General features: G+C 40.2%; 1 protein-coding gene and 1 pseudogene across 2 annotated transcripts in view; both read right to left on the minus strand.

Annotated features, from left to right (window-relative positions):
* The window catches only part of CTNNA1 (catenin alpha 1), a 289,737-nt gene that overhangs the window by 102,186 nt on the left and 168,276 nt on the right, over positions 1-19,275 (minus strand). For both annotated transcript variants that reach the window (XM_055141101.1, XM_055141102.1), the window contains exons 6-7: positions 12,733-13,002; positions 7,882-8,085 (exon numbers count right to left, since the gene is read on the minus strand). In XM_055141101.1, the coding sequence (XP_054997076.1) occupies positions 7,882-8,085; positions 12,733-13,002 (474 nt within the window). The remainder of the gene's footprint in view (positions 1-7,881; positions 8,086-12,732; positions 13,003-19,275) is intronic.
* Positions 11,522-11,700, minus strand: LOC129406373 (U1 spliceosomal RNA; annotated as a pseudogene).

A 19,275-nucleotide genomic window follows, 5' to 3' on the forward strand; every position in this document is an offset into this window, starting at 1 on the left:
ATGCTACAGTGCTAAACATGAGATATTTGATAGGCCTTTTTGTATGCCCAATCTCTGAACTATGGCATATAGTTTATATATAGTGATATATATTTGAACAAATATATAGCAAATACTTAATAGTCACATATGGCTACCACACTAAATGACACAAAGCTCAAGCTAATCATGACCAATCCACCAATCATGAGCTAGCTCCAGGCAATCAACACAGATCCAAGAACAGTACGAGGTAAGATTACTCAGGTGGGGGGTAGGGGGAAGAGAAGAATAAGAATATGAATTCTGTAAATTGCATATTCACTCTTCTTTTTTAATGTATCATCCAAAGTGGGATAAGGGTCCAACCCATGTTTCTGCCTTAATAAAGTTTATTTTCATTAAAAAAAATATTACTCAGGTCAAATCCAAACAGAATCTATTTCATAGACTGAAAGTCTCCAATGTTTCAAATAGTGTGTTATTTTCAGACATGGAGGTCTGTGGAGGGAGACAGGGAAAGCTAGTTGAGGAGCTGGGGTTTAAGGATGGATGCAGTAGCAGATACAAAGAAGTTTGGTCCCATTAATTTCTACTATGGGAAAATTGAACCACAAGCCCTAAAACAAAGGGAGAAAGGAATATACCAAGAATTAGCATATCCTTTATCAAAATAAGAGTGTGAACTAAAAGATTTCAGCAGCAAAAAGATAGGCTCTTCAGAAGGAGGGTTTTCCACTGGTAATGAAATAACTTCAAAGAGAACATTATAAAACACGCACTGGACTCCAAAGTTAGCTACCAGAAATGCACCCCCCACACACACACACACATACAATCCTATGCCTCTACCCACCCCCCACACTCCTGTCTCTTCCTGTTCATTGCTGCTTATTGATAAGGTAGCAGTGATGGGGCTGCACAGATACTTGGCTGTGGAGCTCTCACATCTTTATAACTGCGGTGCTTACTCTCTTGGCTAAGGTGTTCACTGGGGTTGTGACCCTTGCATAGGCTCACACTCCAAGTTCAAGCATGCGAATTATGGTTGTACAATTTGCTGTTTTATGCTGATACACACGCTAGTCTGAGGTCCTACCTTTTGACCATAGTACATCTTTTTAGTTTTGATATTCATGGTTTGCACCCCATTCTGTGGTGCTGACACAGGTGCTAACCTGGTTGTGGTATGTATGAAATTTCCTACAATGCCGGGAACTGCAGATGGCAGAGGTGTCTGGATTACTCTCAATCATGCAGGAAACTGAGGGCTTCAAATCTGTGCCCATTCAATAGCAATAAAAGGTCTCTAAGATTCTGTGCTTTATTTTAGAAAAAAAGTTAAGGGGCTGGAGAGATAATACAGCAAGGTTAGGGTGCTTGCCTTGCATTCGGCTGACGGAGGTTCGATCCCCAGTGTGCTCCATGGATCCCTGAGCACCTCCAAGAGTGATCCCTGAGCACAAAGCCAGGAGTAAGCTCCAAGCACCAACCAGGGGTAGTTCTCAAACCATTGAAAGAAACAAATAAAACCCAGAAACCCCAACCCATTAACTAATAGTCTGAATCCTAGTTACATAGGCTATTTTGTTTATATGCAAAGAAACACAGAAAATAATCTTAAAATTTAAAACAATACTGACTAAAGAGGGGAGAAACTAGAAATAGTCTCAAGTGTTAAGAATATTGTTGTGGTGCTGGAGCGATAGTACAGAGGGTAGGGCATTTGCCTTGCACTCGGCCAAGCTGGGTTCAATCCCCAGCATCCCATATGGTCCCCAAGCACCGCCAGGAGTAATTTCTGAGTGCAGAGCCAGGAGTAACCCCTGAGCATTGCTGGGTGAAACCCAAAAAGCAAATAAAAAAGTATTGTTGTTTGGTTATTTTATGTACATGTATAACTCTCAATTATGAAAAACTAAAGTGGTAATAACTTTTCAAATTCAATTACATTTCAATTGCAATCAATTCACACTTAAACGTTTAAAGATTACAAAACCTATTCAAGCTATTTTTTTTCCATTGCCTCTACAGGCAAAGCAACCTTAGGCTTATAAGAGCAGGAACAACTTAAACTTAACACAATAACCACATTTCAAGTAAACCGGGAAGTCATTTGTAGAAATATCAATGAAATATCCAATGAATGGTCAAAAAAGCTTTAAAGCAGCATTTCCATATGTTAAGGATCAAATGCATTCCTTTTAACATCAATCTCTCTTAAGAGCTTCATATAGTCAGAATAGAGCCAAGACTACTATTTTCAAACCACAATGAAAGCAGGAGCACAATCCCTGGATCTATTGAACAATAGTTTAGTCTTACCTAATGAATTAAATTTAATTCTTATCCAAGATATTACTTCCATTCACTGCTTATTTCAGAGTATTTCATTAAAGCTTTCTACAAATATTATCTACAATAAAAATAAAACATCTATGGCATCCCCTCCCCAACCCCCATAACACTACAGAGCAATGTTTTTCAACTTTTATACACCTGTGGACCAGCACTTGCCTGACTACCAGTCCACCAACAGGCAGTTAAAACCAAGATGGTAGACACATGGTTTTCAACCTGTGAACCAGTACTGAAGACCACTTCTCTAGAGTGTGTCAGGGCCACAAGGACAAGGATCTTTGTTTGTGTTCCACTAACACCCATGAATCAAGAACTGTTTATTCATCCTCTAAAATTAACCTGAGTTTCATTAAGCAAGCATTCACTGAGTAACTCTTTCTTGCTTTTTTACCAGATCTTGAAAGACTATTGGGAGGCATGGTGGGTGGTTTGGACCACACCCAGTGGTGCTCAGGGACCAAACAGGAGATCAAATTCAGGCTTCCACCTTGCAAAATGTGCTTTGCATTAACTCAGTCCACTGAGCTATCTTTCTAGCCCCAAGACAGAATTTTTTAAATAGTTACTTCTTTTAAAAGCTTAAAACCTAGCTGCAGAAATTACATGGATAAAGAAAATATAAACAACAATTCAATAAACAATTAGGTACAGAATTTCAAACAGCAAAGAACAGGGTAAAATTAAAAAATGACCTCCAGCTAAGAAAAAATTAATGTGAAATGATGAAAGGGCCTTCAACAAAGAAGAGAAGAAAATGGGTCCTACAAAAGAACAGATTAAATTTTAAAAGGGAGGGAAGGGGATTTCAAAAATACAATAAATAATGTTTTACTGAAGGCATAAGCTCAGACTGCCCTGAGCAGGCAGAACAGACTGCAAGATGGAGAAAGTGACAAGTCATGAGGTGAAACAGAAGGGGACAAATGCCATAAGCCATCAGATGTTCATTCGCATTAAAGGCAAACATCAATTTAATCATGTGGGGATTTCTTTTTAGTATTGGCACTTGTATCCAGTTGTTCGAACAGTATTAGGATACAACCTTACAACAAAATTTTTTAAAAGTTCCCCAGAAATTTTAGTGTGCATCCAAAGTTAAGAAATCAGAGGACGGCTCCTGAATGGCCATGATCCCAAAGACACACAAACCAATCTCGGAACCCAGCGGCTTTTGGCAGAAATCCCTCCAGACCTATTACTAAAATATCAAAAATCCAAATTCACGTGGGCATTACCGCAGCCGCGCAACATCATATTCTCTTCATAATCAGCAACAGAAAACAAATTATCTAATGATGCCTTTTCAGGAGGTCTGATTGTTGGGAAAATTCCAAATAATGGTGGTTCTTTTGTCAAAATATTGAATATGATCAAAGTGGAAAGTAAAGTGGAAATTGTCTGCCAATCAGACAGGGGGAGTGTCAGGATGGGGGGTATACCGGGGTTCTTGGTGGTGGAAAATGTGCACTGGTGAAGGGATGGGTGTAAGCTTTTGTAACTGTTCTCTTTGGTGATTTAATCACTGTATCACTGTCATCCTGTTGTTCATCAATTTACTCAAATAGGGAGCAATAACGTCTCTATTACACTCAGCCCTGAGATCTTAGCAGCCTCTCCTTACTTGTCTTTCCCAACAATTGGAGGCTCTTTTAGGGTCAGAGGAATAAGACTTATCGTTACTGTTTTTGGCATATCAAATATGCTATTGGTAGCCTGCCAGGCTCTGCCGTGTGGGCAGGATACTCTTGGTAGCTTGCCAGGCTCTCTAAGAGATATGTATAAATCTTTAACTGTATTTGGGATATGAATACACCATAGGGAGCTTGCCAGGCTCTCCCATGCGGGCAATAATAGACTCTCGGTAGCTTGTCAAGTTCTCCAAGAGGGAGAACTAGGCTACTAGATGTCTAATAGCTTCCGGGAGCTTGGTTTGTAGTCTCTGGATGTTGGCTGTTGATGTTGATGGGATTACACAGCAGGGGGGGAGGGCAGTTTCTGGGTGTCACTGCCTCGCTACTGGAAAATGGGGGATCTGGGTGGAAGAGGCCCAGTCCTGATCTAAGCAGCCTTGAAGATCTTGGCCCCAGTGATGGGATGGAAGGGAAAGGAAAGGGGAAGGGGAAGGGGAAGGGGAAGGGGAAGGGGAAGGGGGAAGGGGGAAGGAGGAAGGAGGAAGGAAGGAAGGAAGGAAGGAAGGAAGGAAGGAAGGAAGGAAGGAAGGAAGGAAGGAAGGAAGGAAGGAAGGAAGGGAGGGAGGGAGGGAGGGAGGGAGGGAGGGAGGGAGGGAGGGAGGGAGGGAGGGAGGGAGGGAGGGAGGGAGGGAGGAGGGAGGAGGGAGGGAGAAATCAGAGGAAAGGGGGCAGGGAAAGTGGCTCAAAAGGAGAAGTAAATAAGCACATGCCTTGCATATGTGATATACTGGATTCGGTTCCCAGCACCAATCTAACCCCTTCACCAAAAATGGAGAAGAACCAGAGCCAAAGGCAAAACAGGATAAAGAAGAGAGACTCAAGAAATAAGAGCTAAATTTTAAGAATATCTATAAAAACAATGACATTATTACAAAAATCGAGAATGTAAAAAAGTAAAAGTATGTCAATCCTTCTGGAATATTACTACTTTGTCTACAATATTCCATGGAGTAAAGGAACCAGTTTTAATACATCAAAGTGTTTCAATTCTCCACATGAATATACCCCCATTTGGGTTTATCTTGCAGACTACTTTTATCACAAGTTTTCTCCAAAGTATACTTCCTGTCCTTCTTTATCATCAATCCATCACTTTCACAGGGCCTAGTGAGCTGCTTCATGAATCAATACAACTAATAAAAGTAAAATGTTTTAAAAATTTTTTAAAAGGAGTGTAGCAAGGAACAACAGGATGGCCTTGCAAGCAATACTCAGGGGACCAGGCACCACTTGGTGATACTCAGAAGCCAGGCCAGGTGATTCAATGCTAGGGCTAAGGATGTGGTGGTGCTGCTCAGACCTCACGGTGCCAGGGGTACTTAGAGACCTCTAGGGCTATATCGGCTCTGCTGGGGCCAGAGCCCTGGGTGCTACCAGACTGAAAATAAAATTGGGGTCCTACGCATACAAATCATGTGCCCATGTTCCCGGTGCTATTTCCCCAACACACTTTTCCTCGTTTTGTCTGGTTTTGGAGTCACACCCAGCAGTGCTCAGGGCTTACTCCTGACTGTTCAGGAGTACGTGGTAAAAGCCATATGAAAGACAAGCACCTATACTACCTCTCTGGCACAGAAACTAAATATTTTCATCACTAGGCAAAAAATGCTTGGAGACTATCTCCTAAAGTATAATTTGAATCTACTTTCAAAACGCCCACAATTATCCTTAAACTTCAGGCAAACATCATTATTCTAGTTTTTACTTGCATAATCAAACATTATTGGACTAGAGCAATAGCACAGAGGGTAGGGCGTTTGCCTTGCACATGGCCGACCTGGGTTCAATTCCTCCATCCCTCTCAGAGAGCCTGGCAAGCTACCGAGAGTATCCCACCCTCACGGCAGAGCCTGACAAGCTACCCGTGGCATATTCGATATGCCAAAAACAGTAACAAGTCTCACAATGGAGACATTACTGATGCCCGCTCGAGCAAATCGATGAACAATGGGACACAGTGCTACTGTGCTAATCAAACATTATTCAAAATGCTTAATGACACTGACATATGCACATTTCCACATCGTTAAATTATGAATGTTTTCCACATTGCTTACATATATTCATGACAAAAACACAGATATACAAACAAAAAGCAGTATTTCTATGGCACTCTGCGGAGGTAGAAAAAGGTAATGGTTTTCAAGATTTTGAGATTCCCAACTCAAAATTCCCAAATTTTCCAATTCCCAAAATTCAAGGCATACCTTGTAGACTAGTTATAGGAAGTTCCAGTATGAACTTCTGAAAACAGATTTGTCACATCCTCTTCCTCAGCAAAGGCAGTATTTTATAATGGTTACCTAATGGTACTTTAGTAGTTTTGCTACTCAGTACTCAGATATCAGTACTTACCCTGGAGTAAGTCCTGAGGCACTACTATGTGTGGCCCCCAAAAAAGCCCTATGTGACATTAAATTTGCAAGTAATTTGAGTAAAAGAAGAAGTATTAAAGAAGAAAAATGGAGACTGTGACAGTATCAGAAAAAAGAAGTGTCTATTTAAAAAAAAAAGGACAGGGAAAGCAGGGGTGATGACAACACAAGTGTCAAATTTGACAGTACAGGTTTTCAAACATAACCTTAAAAATTCAAAATCACTACCAAGTTTGCCTAATACTGCTATACTTTGGTAATTATCTACTCTAAACAATATTTACATGGTTCATGGAAAAAAATTTCCTTAGAAAAGGCAGGTTCTCTGCATCCTTCTGCCCAAAAGTAGATAGCCAAGAAAAAAAATTTAAAGATTGCTACTTTGTCCACATACATATGTACACACACACACACACAACACACACACACACATGCACATAAACATACACACATGTACAAGAAACCTGATGGATCTAAATAGAGGGTATTTGGGTAGTCACATGCTTGGAATTTTTCAAAATAAAAACTTGGCCAAGGAGCATACAAAAAAATACGTTTATTCATTACTTTAAAAAATCTGCCCCAGAGACACACAAACAAATCTCAGAACAGAGCAGCTTGCTACAGAGATGCCTCCAGACTCTGCAATAGGCCATATTCGCCAGGGTACTCCAGATGGGGGCAAATGCTGTCCCTCTGCCTGCCCCCTAGGAATCCTGGCGGCTGCCATCTTCCAGAACCCAACAAGAAGCCCAGGTATGCAGGAGTGGTAGCAGCAAACGCCAAACCTCACAGGGCAGGGGAGGAGCCAGTTCCTCTCCTTCTCCCTCCCCCCAATGGGACTATGAGATGATGAGATGACGTCCATGAACTGCCGGGAATACTTATTAAGCTCCTTAACAGTCATGATCCAGAGACACACAAATGAATCTCAGAACCGAGCAACTCGCTGCAGAGATCTCTCCAGGCCCTAATTATTAAAATTTTAGAATTCCAGGAGCGCGAAGCTGCAAGACATTATATGTTATTCATAACTAGCAATACAAAACAAATTGTCTAGCACTGCCTTTTCGGCAGGTTTGAGTGGTGATGGGAAAATTCCAAATAATAATGGAGGAACTGGTGTCGAAATATTGAATGTAATCAAAGTAGAGAGAGTATTGTGGAAATTGTGTGCCACACAGGCAGTGGAGGGGTTGGGATGGAGGGGATACTGAGGATTTTGGTGGTAGAAGATATGCAATGGTGAAGGGATGGGTATTTGATCATTGTATGACCAAAACTGAAACATGAAAGCTTTATAACTATCTCATGGTGATTCAATTAAAAAATTTTAAAAAACAAAAAAAATTTTACAAATCTGCCCCAAGTCAAGGAACTAAAAGAACATTATTTGATATTTATAGTTAAAGCAAGTCAAATCTATCAAATCTTATGGAAAACTCTTTCTTATATAAAACAGTTCAGATACTCACATTGCCCATGTACTCCGAGAGCAAGTCCTGAAGGGCCTGACGGACGGCGTTACATTCAGCTACAATTCTCTCCCGCCGATCATCCCGAGTGCAGGAGGAGTCAGCCATCAGTGCTGCCCCACTAATGATGCTTTCTAGGCGCTCCTCTAGGGAAGGCCTAAACCGCTCCTCACTGAAGCTCAAGGGGTCCACAATGATTTGTTTCTGCAAAGGGAGAAAAACACTGATAAGAAATATAAAAATTTAAACACGAGATTTCAATAGCATGAAAAAAATATTTTTAGCAAGTAACAGGTCAACCCATTGAAGTTAACCTACATATGTAGATCACTTCTCAAAGAACACACTGGAGCAATACTATCCTATTGACAAGCGCCCACACAATGCATGATTCTACAGATGCAAACACAAATGTCACCCTAAAACTTATGTTCCTCACTACTTATTCTGAACATCTCAAAGTAAGCCATATAGTATTAAAATAGCCAAATACTGTATGGGTTATATAAAACAAAAGCTCATTTTTACTTTTGTTTTGTTGCCACACCTGCAGGGTTCAAGGATTATTCTTGTCTGTGCCGAGACAAACAGATGGATACCAGAGATGGAACCCAAGCTAGTCGTGTGCAAAGCAAACGCCCTACCCGCTATACTATCACTTCAGCCCTGATTTACTTTTCTATATACAGAATGCTACATGACATTAACAGAACTATTTCCCCACGAAAAATGAAAATGAAAAACTGGCTTCTTTCCTCAAAGTTTCAGAAAGAAATGTTCATAATTTCAACCTCTTTTCCTCACCTTACTATCTCATCTAACTTCATAAACATTTTAGGAGCCGAAACAATAGTACAGCACGCAGATTGCTCACCTTGCCGGGTTCAATCCCCGGCAACTGAGCACCACTGGGTGTGACCCAAAAACAAAAATGAAATACACACACAAACTCTCTCCTAGCTCCTCTCTCCCCCACTCCACTCCACTCCCCTCCCCTTCACTCCCTTCTTCTCTCCCTCTTTTTCTCTCTCTCCAGTCTTATTTGATTCACACTATAGACTTTCCCTTTTTTTTCTTTTTGAACCACAAATTATTCAGTGCTTATTATGGGTTGCGCCTTGCTGTCTCAGGGGACTATGAGTTAGATGCCAGTGATCAGACCCTACATACAAAGACTCCTATATACAAAGGATGTGCTCCAGCCCTTTGAGTTATCTTCCCAGTCCCACATTCAACATATTCATTGCTCAAAAGCCTTCAGGTAATCTTTAAACAAAAGACAGCAACTTATCCCAACAAAAGCATTCCATAAAGCATCAGTATACCAGTAAGAATAAATGCTTCATCTGTCTTCCCTCCACTGCCCTGACTCAGTTTAAATTCAGCTTTACCAGTAAGCAATCACTTCAGATCAAAATCAAATTTTACGTACAAAGTTAAACATTAACCATCCCCGGGACTGCAATATTGACCTCCCTCCAAATTCTCCAATAATACAATTAATCTTTACATTGGTAACAACTGTGCACATATTTTTCTCTCAATTTTCTTCAAAGGGTCTACCATATTCATATTAATTTCCAACTTTTTGCCAATGATTTTCTTTCAAAAGTGTTCCTTTTACATGTATACATATCTTCTTTCCTTTCCAAAGAACCTTCAGTTTCAAACGAAGCAGCTACTACCTGAGTTCATGATTAACCTACACTTCCACTCATGGTTTTTCTTACCATATTGTTTTTTGTTTTGAGCCACATTCAACAATGTTCAGGAATCACTCCTGGAGGGCTGGGGGATGCCAGGGGTCAAACCCGGGTAAGCTATGTGCAAGGTAAAGGCATTCCCCACTATGCAACTGCTCCACCCCCCCTTACCATATTATTAAAAGACTTCCCTGGCAAAAATTAAGTACCTCTGAGCAACAAGAAAGAGTAGTGAATGATCACAGACACATATACCCACAGAGTTACAATGGGCAGGTAATCATTTAGTCCAAATTCCTCACTTTATTAATGCAATTTCACTTTAGCCCTAAGAAGTTAAGTGACCACAAATAGATATAAATCATCTTAGGGCAAAAATGTCACCTTTACTGCCTCAAAAGAAGCAATAACTAATACTGCCAACTTGGGAATGAGACAGTAATTGTAAGGTATGTCAAAAAATTTTGCTAGAATACCATGTTTAAGCTTCATGTTTGAATTCCCAATATAACAATTCAGTTCTAACACTGTGGACTGCCAACTTTGCACTGCCTTTGTGATTTGTGGGAAGTGAGAAATCAGGCATCTACATCAGCAAGACTCAACTACCAGAGCCAAAGTAAAGGAGAAATCAAAGGAAGGAGAGGGAAAGGTAAGCAAAATGATTTGAAAAAAAAAAAAATGCAGGGGGCTGGAGTACAAGACTTAAGGTTCTTGCACTGCATATGGTCAGGCCCAGTTCTATTCCTGGCACTGTTCTTGAGCTCCCTGAGCACTGTCAGGCATCACTCCTGAGCACAAATCTAGGAACAGCCCTGGGGTCCTAATGAATATGGCCCCCAAAAGAAAAAATGCAGGGCTAAGAGATAGCACACTGGGCTGAGCTCATGCTTTGCAAGCAGGAGCCCTTGGTTCATTTTTAGATTTCCTATAATCCTCTTAACATTACTGATCAGACAGCAAAAATGTATGGTAATAGCCCTGACAGAATATACCTACCAGAGCCTTCGAGACATAGCATTGGTGGTGCCTTCCCTTGCTCACTAAGATCATGATGTAGTTCTCTTTTTATTTTTTTTATTTATTTATTTCCTGCACAGCAGAGCCTGGCAAGCTACCAGTGGTGTATTCAATATGCCAAAAACAGTAACAGCAAGTCTCCAAATGGAGACGTTACTAGTGCCCGAGTGAGCAAATCGATGAGTAACGGGATGACAGTGATAGTGATATAGTGAATGAACATTACTGATAATGACCCCCAAGCACTAAGATGAAAGCAACCCCACAGCACCACTGGGAGGTGTCACAATACATTGCATTATATTGACAGTATACTTTTAAATGAAATACTCTTACTTTTAAAAGGATGGTAAGTCATCTGGCAGGCAAATTTTCCCTTCATTTTTTTTTTCAATATTAAACCCAATAATGGTTTTAAAAAAAATTTTTTTTTAAATCTTAAACTGCTGCCATCTACTGGAAGCCATGAAGCATTGTGGGTAAGAATTATAAAACCAAACCCCAAAAATAAAGATTAGAGTTGATACACAGGACAGTAGTGTGTGTGTGTTTATATATCTACACATACACACACACAGATATACTCGGCAGGTGTGTATATCATTAATACAAAATAATTTAGCATTATGCTAAAAAGGCATTTTAATCTAAAATTTGATTACACAATTAAATTATTAATATAAACAATATTATTGTTATAGTGAAACAATGTAGTTACTGAAGAGTATTCCTAGGCAAAAAAGATTAAGGTAACAGCACTTCAGTTATAATCAGTTGTGTTTAATTTTTGTCTCCCACTAGACGAAAGGTTCGCAAGCTTATTTGACTATCATCCCCTTCTCAAGGCTCAAGGGGGAACAAAGAATATCATTCACTGACCCCTACAAATCTACCTTCTTTCCTCCTCCTACCCCCACCAAGGGAGAAAGTGAATGCAGCCCCCAACTACCACAAATTATGCAGTTTAGTTTCCCACATTTGGGAAATGTAGTTTCCCACATTCCTACAGGAGTCAGCACATCTGGAGTGCAGTGGACAAGCCTAGCCCTGGGAAAACCACCTTCGAGATCATGGTATCTCCCTGCCAGGGAAGTATTACAAATCTACCTTCTTTGAACAAACAAGCAGACAACGCATACTCCCAAGAAGCGGTGACTGCCCCTGACTCCAGGAAACATCGCACAAGACTCTGAGTCCCTGAGGGGCAAAAGCACACAAGGGCTCCAGTGTGTCTCCCAGTTTCCCATCTGCTATAAGATCAAAATGTTGGTTGGAATGAACCAAACAAATCCACTGTAGCACTGTCATCCCATCCCGTTGTTCATCGATTTGCTTGAGCAGGCACCAGGAATATCTCCATTGTAAGACTTGTTGTTACTGTTTTTGGCATATCGAATACACCATGGTTAGCTTGCCAAGCTCTGCCGTTAGGGTGGGATACTCTTGGTAGCTTGTCAGTCTCTCCGATAGGGACGAAGGAATCAAACCGAGTCAGCCACGTGCAAGCAAATGCTCTACCCACTGGGCTATCACTCCAGTCCAAACAAAACCATTTAAAAAAAAAAAAAAGCTGCAAGAAAAGAAGCTGTATAAAAGAATTTCACAAGTTTAACAAAGGAGAGTAAAAGAACAAGAAGGATGAATGGAGGAAGGGAAGTGGAAAGAAGGAAAATGGTTTAGGTCAAGACTACTTATAGATAGATGATCCATAAAAAAGTAGAGGGTGGAGGCTCCTAATGTGCTTAGGAGCCACCAGGGCTGCCCCCAGCAGTGCTCAGGAGAGCAATGCTTGGGGAACAAACCTAGGGCTTCCCACATGCGGGCCGTGTGCTCTACCACCTGAGCTATATCCTGACCCCAAGATTGCAAATTTAAGCCTTCATTAGAAATCCTGATCACAAGCATTTCCCTAGAAACTTGTTAACTTCTAGAAATGATGACAGCCTCCAGTTTCTGGGGCAAGGGAGATGGCTCAAAGAGCTACAGTACCTGCTTTACACACAAAAGCCCAGGGTTTTCCAGCATAACATGGTCTGTCCCCGACCCCAAGCACTGACGGGGAATGGGCCTCCCCCCACCCCACCCACTCCCCTTAGGAAAGCCTCATCGTTTCCCAAACAGAACTTACATCAAAGTTGTTGAGTGCATATGCCAGTTCTCCTCCTCCTCCACCATGGTGCTGGGAGGCATCATCTGACGCGGTGGCCTGCGCAGCATTGGAGATGCCGGTGACTGCCTGCTGCAGCTGCTTATAGATCAGATCCCTGTTGGCTTTGTAGGCTGCAACATCAGGGTGCTGGAGGCACGCCTGGGATGCGGTATAGAGAATTGGGACATTTTTCTGCAAGATTCCTCTGGCTGCAGCCATCTGATCACGATGGCCCACATCTTTTAATTCCTATAAAAGTAAAACAAGAAATTAGAACAGTCTTTATATGGGTTCTATTCATACAAAAAGCTCCCTAAATACTAAAATGTTAAAACTTCTACTAATTAGGCACATTGCTTTCATTTATAGTCTTGTTTGAAAGTGTATCACAAAGGAGGCAGTACTGCTTAATAGGTAAAAACCCAAACTTTTACAATTCACACAAAGGTCTGAATTTTAAATCTCCAGTTCTATTTTTCCCTAGCTATTTTGACTTTGCATGCTCGGCTTCACCTTCTATACAACTGGAGCAATCTTAGGTTTTGAGAATTAAATTAAACAGTATCATGTCAAATATAGTACAACACTAAATAAAAAGTCAAAATGGGACCGGAGCTATAGTACAGCAGGTAGGGAGTTTGTCTTGCACATAGCTGACCCAGGTTCAATCCCCGGCATCCCATATGGTCCCCTGAGCACCACCAGGAGTAATTCCTGAGTGTAGCGCCAGGAAATACCCCTGAGCACTGCCAGGTGTGACCCAAAAAGCCCCCCCCCCCAAAAAAAAATCTAAACATACAATCTACAGCATCTTGATTACAACTATGTAAATATGTATCTACTCAAATCAAATCAAAAAACTTTATACTAACACTAATATTAACATTATTATAAGCCATATAACTCAGTAATTAAAAAATAAAAATTTTTAAAGGAAAAAGAAACAGCCCTTATAGAATTTACTGTAAGTAAAGTATGGTTCAGGGGAAAAAAAATGATTAAACCATTTGAAAAAAAGAAATTATGATGATTTTTTTAAAAATTAAGGAATCACTCTGGTTACTTACAAAGATAGTCACAGCTGAATTTCAGACATACAATGTTCCAAACCCACCCCACCACCATCACAGACTGACCCTGACCACTGTCCCCAGATTCTCCTTCCAACATGTTTTTAGTGTTGTTAGCTGTGTATATAGAAATATATACCATACCTCTACCCCACCAATGTGCCCAAAGTCCCTGAGCACTGCTCCCATTACCCCTATTAGCCTCTTGCCCCAACTCTGTTTCTTTCCTTCCCTGTCCTTATTTCTATAATCTAGGGTAAAGATCGATAGCACAGCAGGGACAGCATTTGCCTTACACACGACCGACCCGGGTTCAATTTCTCCATCCCTCTCGGAGAGCCCGGCAAGCTACCAAGAGTATCCCGCCCGCACGGCAGAGCCTGGCAAGCTACCTGTGGTGTATTTGATATGCCAAAAACAGTAAACAACAAGTCTCACAACGGAGACGTTACTGGTGCCCACTCGAGCAAATCGATGAACAATGGGAGGACAGTGCTATGACAGTGCTACAGGGTCAAGAGTAATCTAGGTTTCCCTTCCTTTGATATCTTACATTCCCTTGTCCTGTTAATTTTATATGCTACAGGTGAGACCATCGAGCATTAACCCTTCTTCTGATTTACTTTGCTTAACATGATATACCCCACCTTCATTCAATGCACTAAATTGCGTAATTTCATCATTATTTGCAGCTGCACTCTGTATATACATGCCACACCTTCATTCTCTACTTGTCTGTCTTTAGATACCTAAGCCAAATCCATATCTTAACTATTGTGCTGAATGCTGCAAGAATATTGAATGTTTTGTGTCCCGAGATTTCTATTTTTTATAAAACTACAAAACAAGAGTTTTGTGAAATTTGGGGTGAGAAACCACAGGTATACATAAAACTACAGACCCACCAAGGACAGGCTGTTCTTCCAAGAATACCACACCTCTCCTCTCTCTACTCCCTCCTCTATCCCCAAAAACCAACTTAGGACACAAGACATTTATATATAAAGCTAAGGCTCATATAGCCCTTATTTCAAATGTTTTTTATTTAACATTTTTATATGTAAAAAATCTTATGTGACATTTTCTTTATTTGGAACTCTCATAAATCAAAATCCTACCCCATAATTACAATCACAGTTGAAAGGATTAGTTTCCTGGCATTGGTTTCCACTTCTGACATCTACCTGGTAGATACACAGATAGGCTAAGTAGTGGTAAATAAGTGATACCAAAAATAAGGCAGATGAAAGAGGGTAATTCTGGTATTTCATGACTAAAATTACTCAGAGTGGGGGGAAAAAAAGTCAAACTTTAATAAATGCAAGGGCCAGAGCAATAGTACCGCAGGCTAAGATGTGTTTGCCTTGCACACCTGGGTTTACTCTCTGCTATCCCAAATGGTCCCCCAAGCACTTCCTGGAGTATTTCCTGAGTGCAGAGCCAAGAGTAACCCCTGAGCATCATCGGGTGTGGCCCAAAAACAAAACAAAGAAACACACATTAATAAATGTGTATAGCCACTGAGAAGAAACTCTGATCGCCAGATCTACTGCAACTCTACTTTACACATAATCACAGAATTTCTATTTAAGTGTCACCAACTGAATCTTAGAATGAAAACTTAAACACTTTCAAAACGTGTGTATGTGTAAACAGTAAGAGAAAATTGACTAACTTTAAAAGGCCAAAGTCAATTACTCAATTTAAAGTCTAACTTAGCTATTTAATGGCTCATCTTTCTAGATGAGTTCCTAATTAAGCATTAGAGACACCAACTAACTTCCTTTCCCTGAAATTTCACTTCACTATATATTTTTGGTTTGCATCTTTATTCAAACCTTGTATAATGTGACAGCTTACTAAAATTCCTTTTCTCTTTTGGAATCTAAATTTGCAAGTAATAGCTCACAATACTCCAAGTGCCCTATAGCAAAGTATATTAGGCTAAATATTCAGAAACAGGATCCTGTAGATTTAGAAAATCACTGATCATTTCAAGACTCAAGCTATATAACAAGGGGCTGAATAAAGCTAACTAGTGTGCTTAAACAGTTGATACACATGCTCTGTGTGGCACTTTCTAAAGGTCTTGCCCTTACAACATCTTAGGAACTCTAGTTTTCTAGAAAGACATCTGCATTGAAGCATTTAAATTATCCCTGATTCATAAAACTCTTCACAATTAGCTTTGGCACTCTTTCTCAATATGTATAATATGTATAATCAAGATCAATATAGACTCTCATAAAGGTTACCAAAGACACTCTGTGGTCACCTAAAATTGATAGGTGCCAAAATTATAATTCAACAAGCTGACTTTCCTAAAGTCAGGGGTCTGGTTTGAGAAATTTCTAGCTTTCAAAAGACAACATCTGTTACAATAGCCAAAAATAGAATATGGTGGATTTGAAAACTGAGGATTATATCAAGACTGAAGCTGTGACAAGAAATTATGGCTAACCATTATATTTAAACTGCTGGTACTCATGTTCTGTGTGGCATTTTCTAAATGTCTTGCCTTCATCACAAAGTATATCTGATAGACTTCTATTCATCAAGCATGAGAGATACATTTTAATCTGTAATGAAAATGACAGCTAAATATCATCACTTGTCCCAACCGCTAAAGTGTTCTACTTTGTCTCTTTAAAATGGCTTTTCCCTTAGCATGAAAAAATTAGATTTTGTTAAGTGAAGATAGAAAATGGATACTATTCATGAGTCAGCACCATCTACTATAACAAGAGTGATAGGTCATATGTATTCATTCCAAGTTACATATACTAATAATCTAAATTAATGAAAAAAGCTATTAAGCAATAATAGCTTGTCTATGAAGAGTCCCTAGTCTAGTAGAACCTTACATAAATATATGAATAAAAATTACATGTATATCATTTCAACTTCGCCAATCCATCTTCATTACAAACCCAGAACAAACAGAAAGCATAACAATCATATGCAGAAATAAAACCAGCAAGAAACAGAAACTAATTTCTAAGTACATCTAACACTCTTTATCCAATTCAAGCGCAAGTTTCCTCTCACTTCTCTCTTATCAATATAAAACAGTAACCATATATACAATGGACTGATACCTTCTCTTGGATTTAAACAAAATTAAAGAAATGGCTATGGTCAAATACACCAAGTTCAGATTACTTACAAATGAAACACTGGCACTATTGCCTATAATCAATGTTTTCACAAAAATTATCCTGTAAATCAGTTTAAAAACTACATATTTACTGAACAACTCAATAAGCTCCATGTATCTGCGACCATGTTCCATCTCTAATACACCAACATGTATTACAACATGTTGGCAACCGCAACAGCATTATTAACATGTTGATGACAGCGTCCTTATAGGAACCAGGATCAGTGCCAGCCCATCCTCACCTCTGCCATCTATTTTACCCTTGAAGTGGAAGTATGTTGTCTACTGAAAATTCATCAGTATTCTAATCCAAAAAAGCAACAGAAGGACATTTATAACCCACCCCAGAATTATCTATAATATATTAAAGATATTAATCTATAGGGCGTTTGCCCTGCACGCAGCCAACCGGGTTTGATTCTTCTGTCCCTCTCGGAGAGCCCAGCAAGCTACTGAGAGCATCCCGCCCGCATGGAAGAGCCTAGCAAACTACCCGTGGTGTATTCGATATGCCAAAAACAGTAACAAGTCTCACAATGGAGACATTACTGGTGCCCACTCGAACAAATCAATGAACAACGGGACAACAGTGCTACAGTGCTATATTAAAGATCTCATTAGATATTTATTGAACATCACATCATACTCAATGTTTTAGGTAATGGGGAAAAAACTGCAGTAGCAATTTAAAAGGTCAAATCCTTATCCTAAAGAGCCAGATATCCTGGGTCAACACCTGCGTCTACCACTTACTGTATTAAAGGCCTTGCCAAATTAATCTTCTCTACGCAACAACTCCACTATCATTCGTATCTGATGGGCCAGAGTGACAGTACAGAGGGTAGGGTGTTTGCCTTGCACACGGCTGACCAGGTTCGATTCCTGGCACTCCATAAGGTCTGCCAAGCCCACTGGGGTGATCCCTGAATACAGAGCCAGGAGTAAGCCCTGTGTGTTGCTGGATGTGGTCCAATAACAAAAGAAAAAAGAAAAAAATATATCTGATTAATTATACTATCTAGCCTATACTATCCTGTAAGTTTTGTTTAAAAAGTCATAGCGTTTTAGCACATTTTACAGTTTGAGTACATTTTTGTTTTCTGTTTTTGTTTTTGGGCCCCACCTGGCAATGCTCAGGGGTTACTCCTGACTGTGCATTCACGAATCACTCCTGACAGTGCTCAGGGGACGATATAAAGTCAGCTGTGTGCACGACAAGCATCCTATCTACTGTACTATAGCTACAGCCTCCAATTTTACCACATTTTTAGGGTTATATACTACTACCTTTAGAAACATCTTCACCATCACTCCTAAGCCCCAGATAAAAGGACAAATACATACATTCCAGAGCGCCTATAGGCATTTTTAGGTTTAGCATTTACTCAATGGGCTGCAGTTATTAAATAACCGCAAGAGAAGCTTAGAAGTCAACAAGCACATCACACCCAAATGCTACTCATACTTTGTTTTGATCTAGAACTGCCTGCGAAGATAAGAGGGTCAATGTGGAAATAAATTATTACATACCAAGCCTGAGGAAATAAAAGTCAAAGATAAAAATAGTCCAGGGGTCTAAGCATCCAGCAATCCTAGCAAAAAACATCCAGTGTAGAAAAAGTGACCAGTTTTTAAAGGAGATCAGAGGCAGATTCCAGAGGGAATATGAAGTTTCTACAGAGCTTTAGGGTAAAATGAATAGTAGTTCACCTGCCCCCAAATAGCACTTCTTTATGAGAATGCATACCAAGTGCAAAGAAATTCAAGTCCTATAAATGACATTTTATGAACAGTTAAGTGCACAGAAGTCTACTCAGTGATCAAGTTATTTAAGTCATTCCATCATGGGAGTCTAGAGAAAGAATTCCAAGATTCCTGGATGACCAGATGTGCCCCCCACATAACCCCAAGCTCCAAAAAAGAAGTGGCCAGAGCACGTAGTACAGCAGGTAAGGTGCTTGCCTTGCACACAGCTGACCTGGTTTTAATCCCCAGCATCCTCTATGATTCCCCACAAAGCACCAGGAGTAAGCCATGAACACCAACAAAACCCAAGACAGAAGGAAGTGGTTCCACAAGCATTGAATCAGGGGTAGTCCTAGTACTGTCAGCTGTGGACAAACCTCCCTCCCCAATCACAAAGAAATGTTACTGAAAACTTTCTTTTGGCAGGGTTGAAGAGATAGTATGGTGGGCAAGGAACTTGCCTTATACACAGCTGACCCAGGTTCAAATCCCCAGAACCCAACATGTTCTCCAAACCCACCAAGACTGATTCCTAAGCACAGAGCC

Source organism: Sorex araneus, chromosome 6 (assembly GCF_027595985.1).
Source record: "Sorex araneus isolate mSorAra2 chromosome 6, mSorAra2.pri, whole genome shotgun sequence".
NCBI classification, from domain to species: domain Eukaryota; kingdom Metazoa; phylum Chordata; class Mammalia; order Eulipotyphla; family Soricidae; genus Sorex; species Sorex araneus.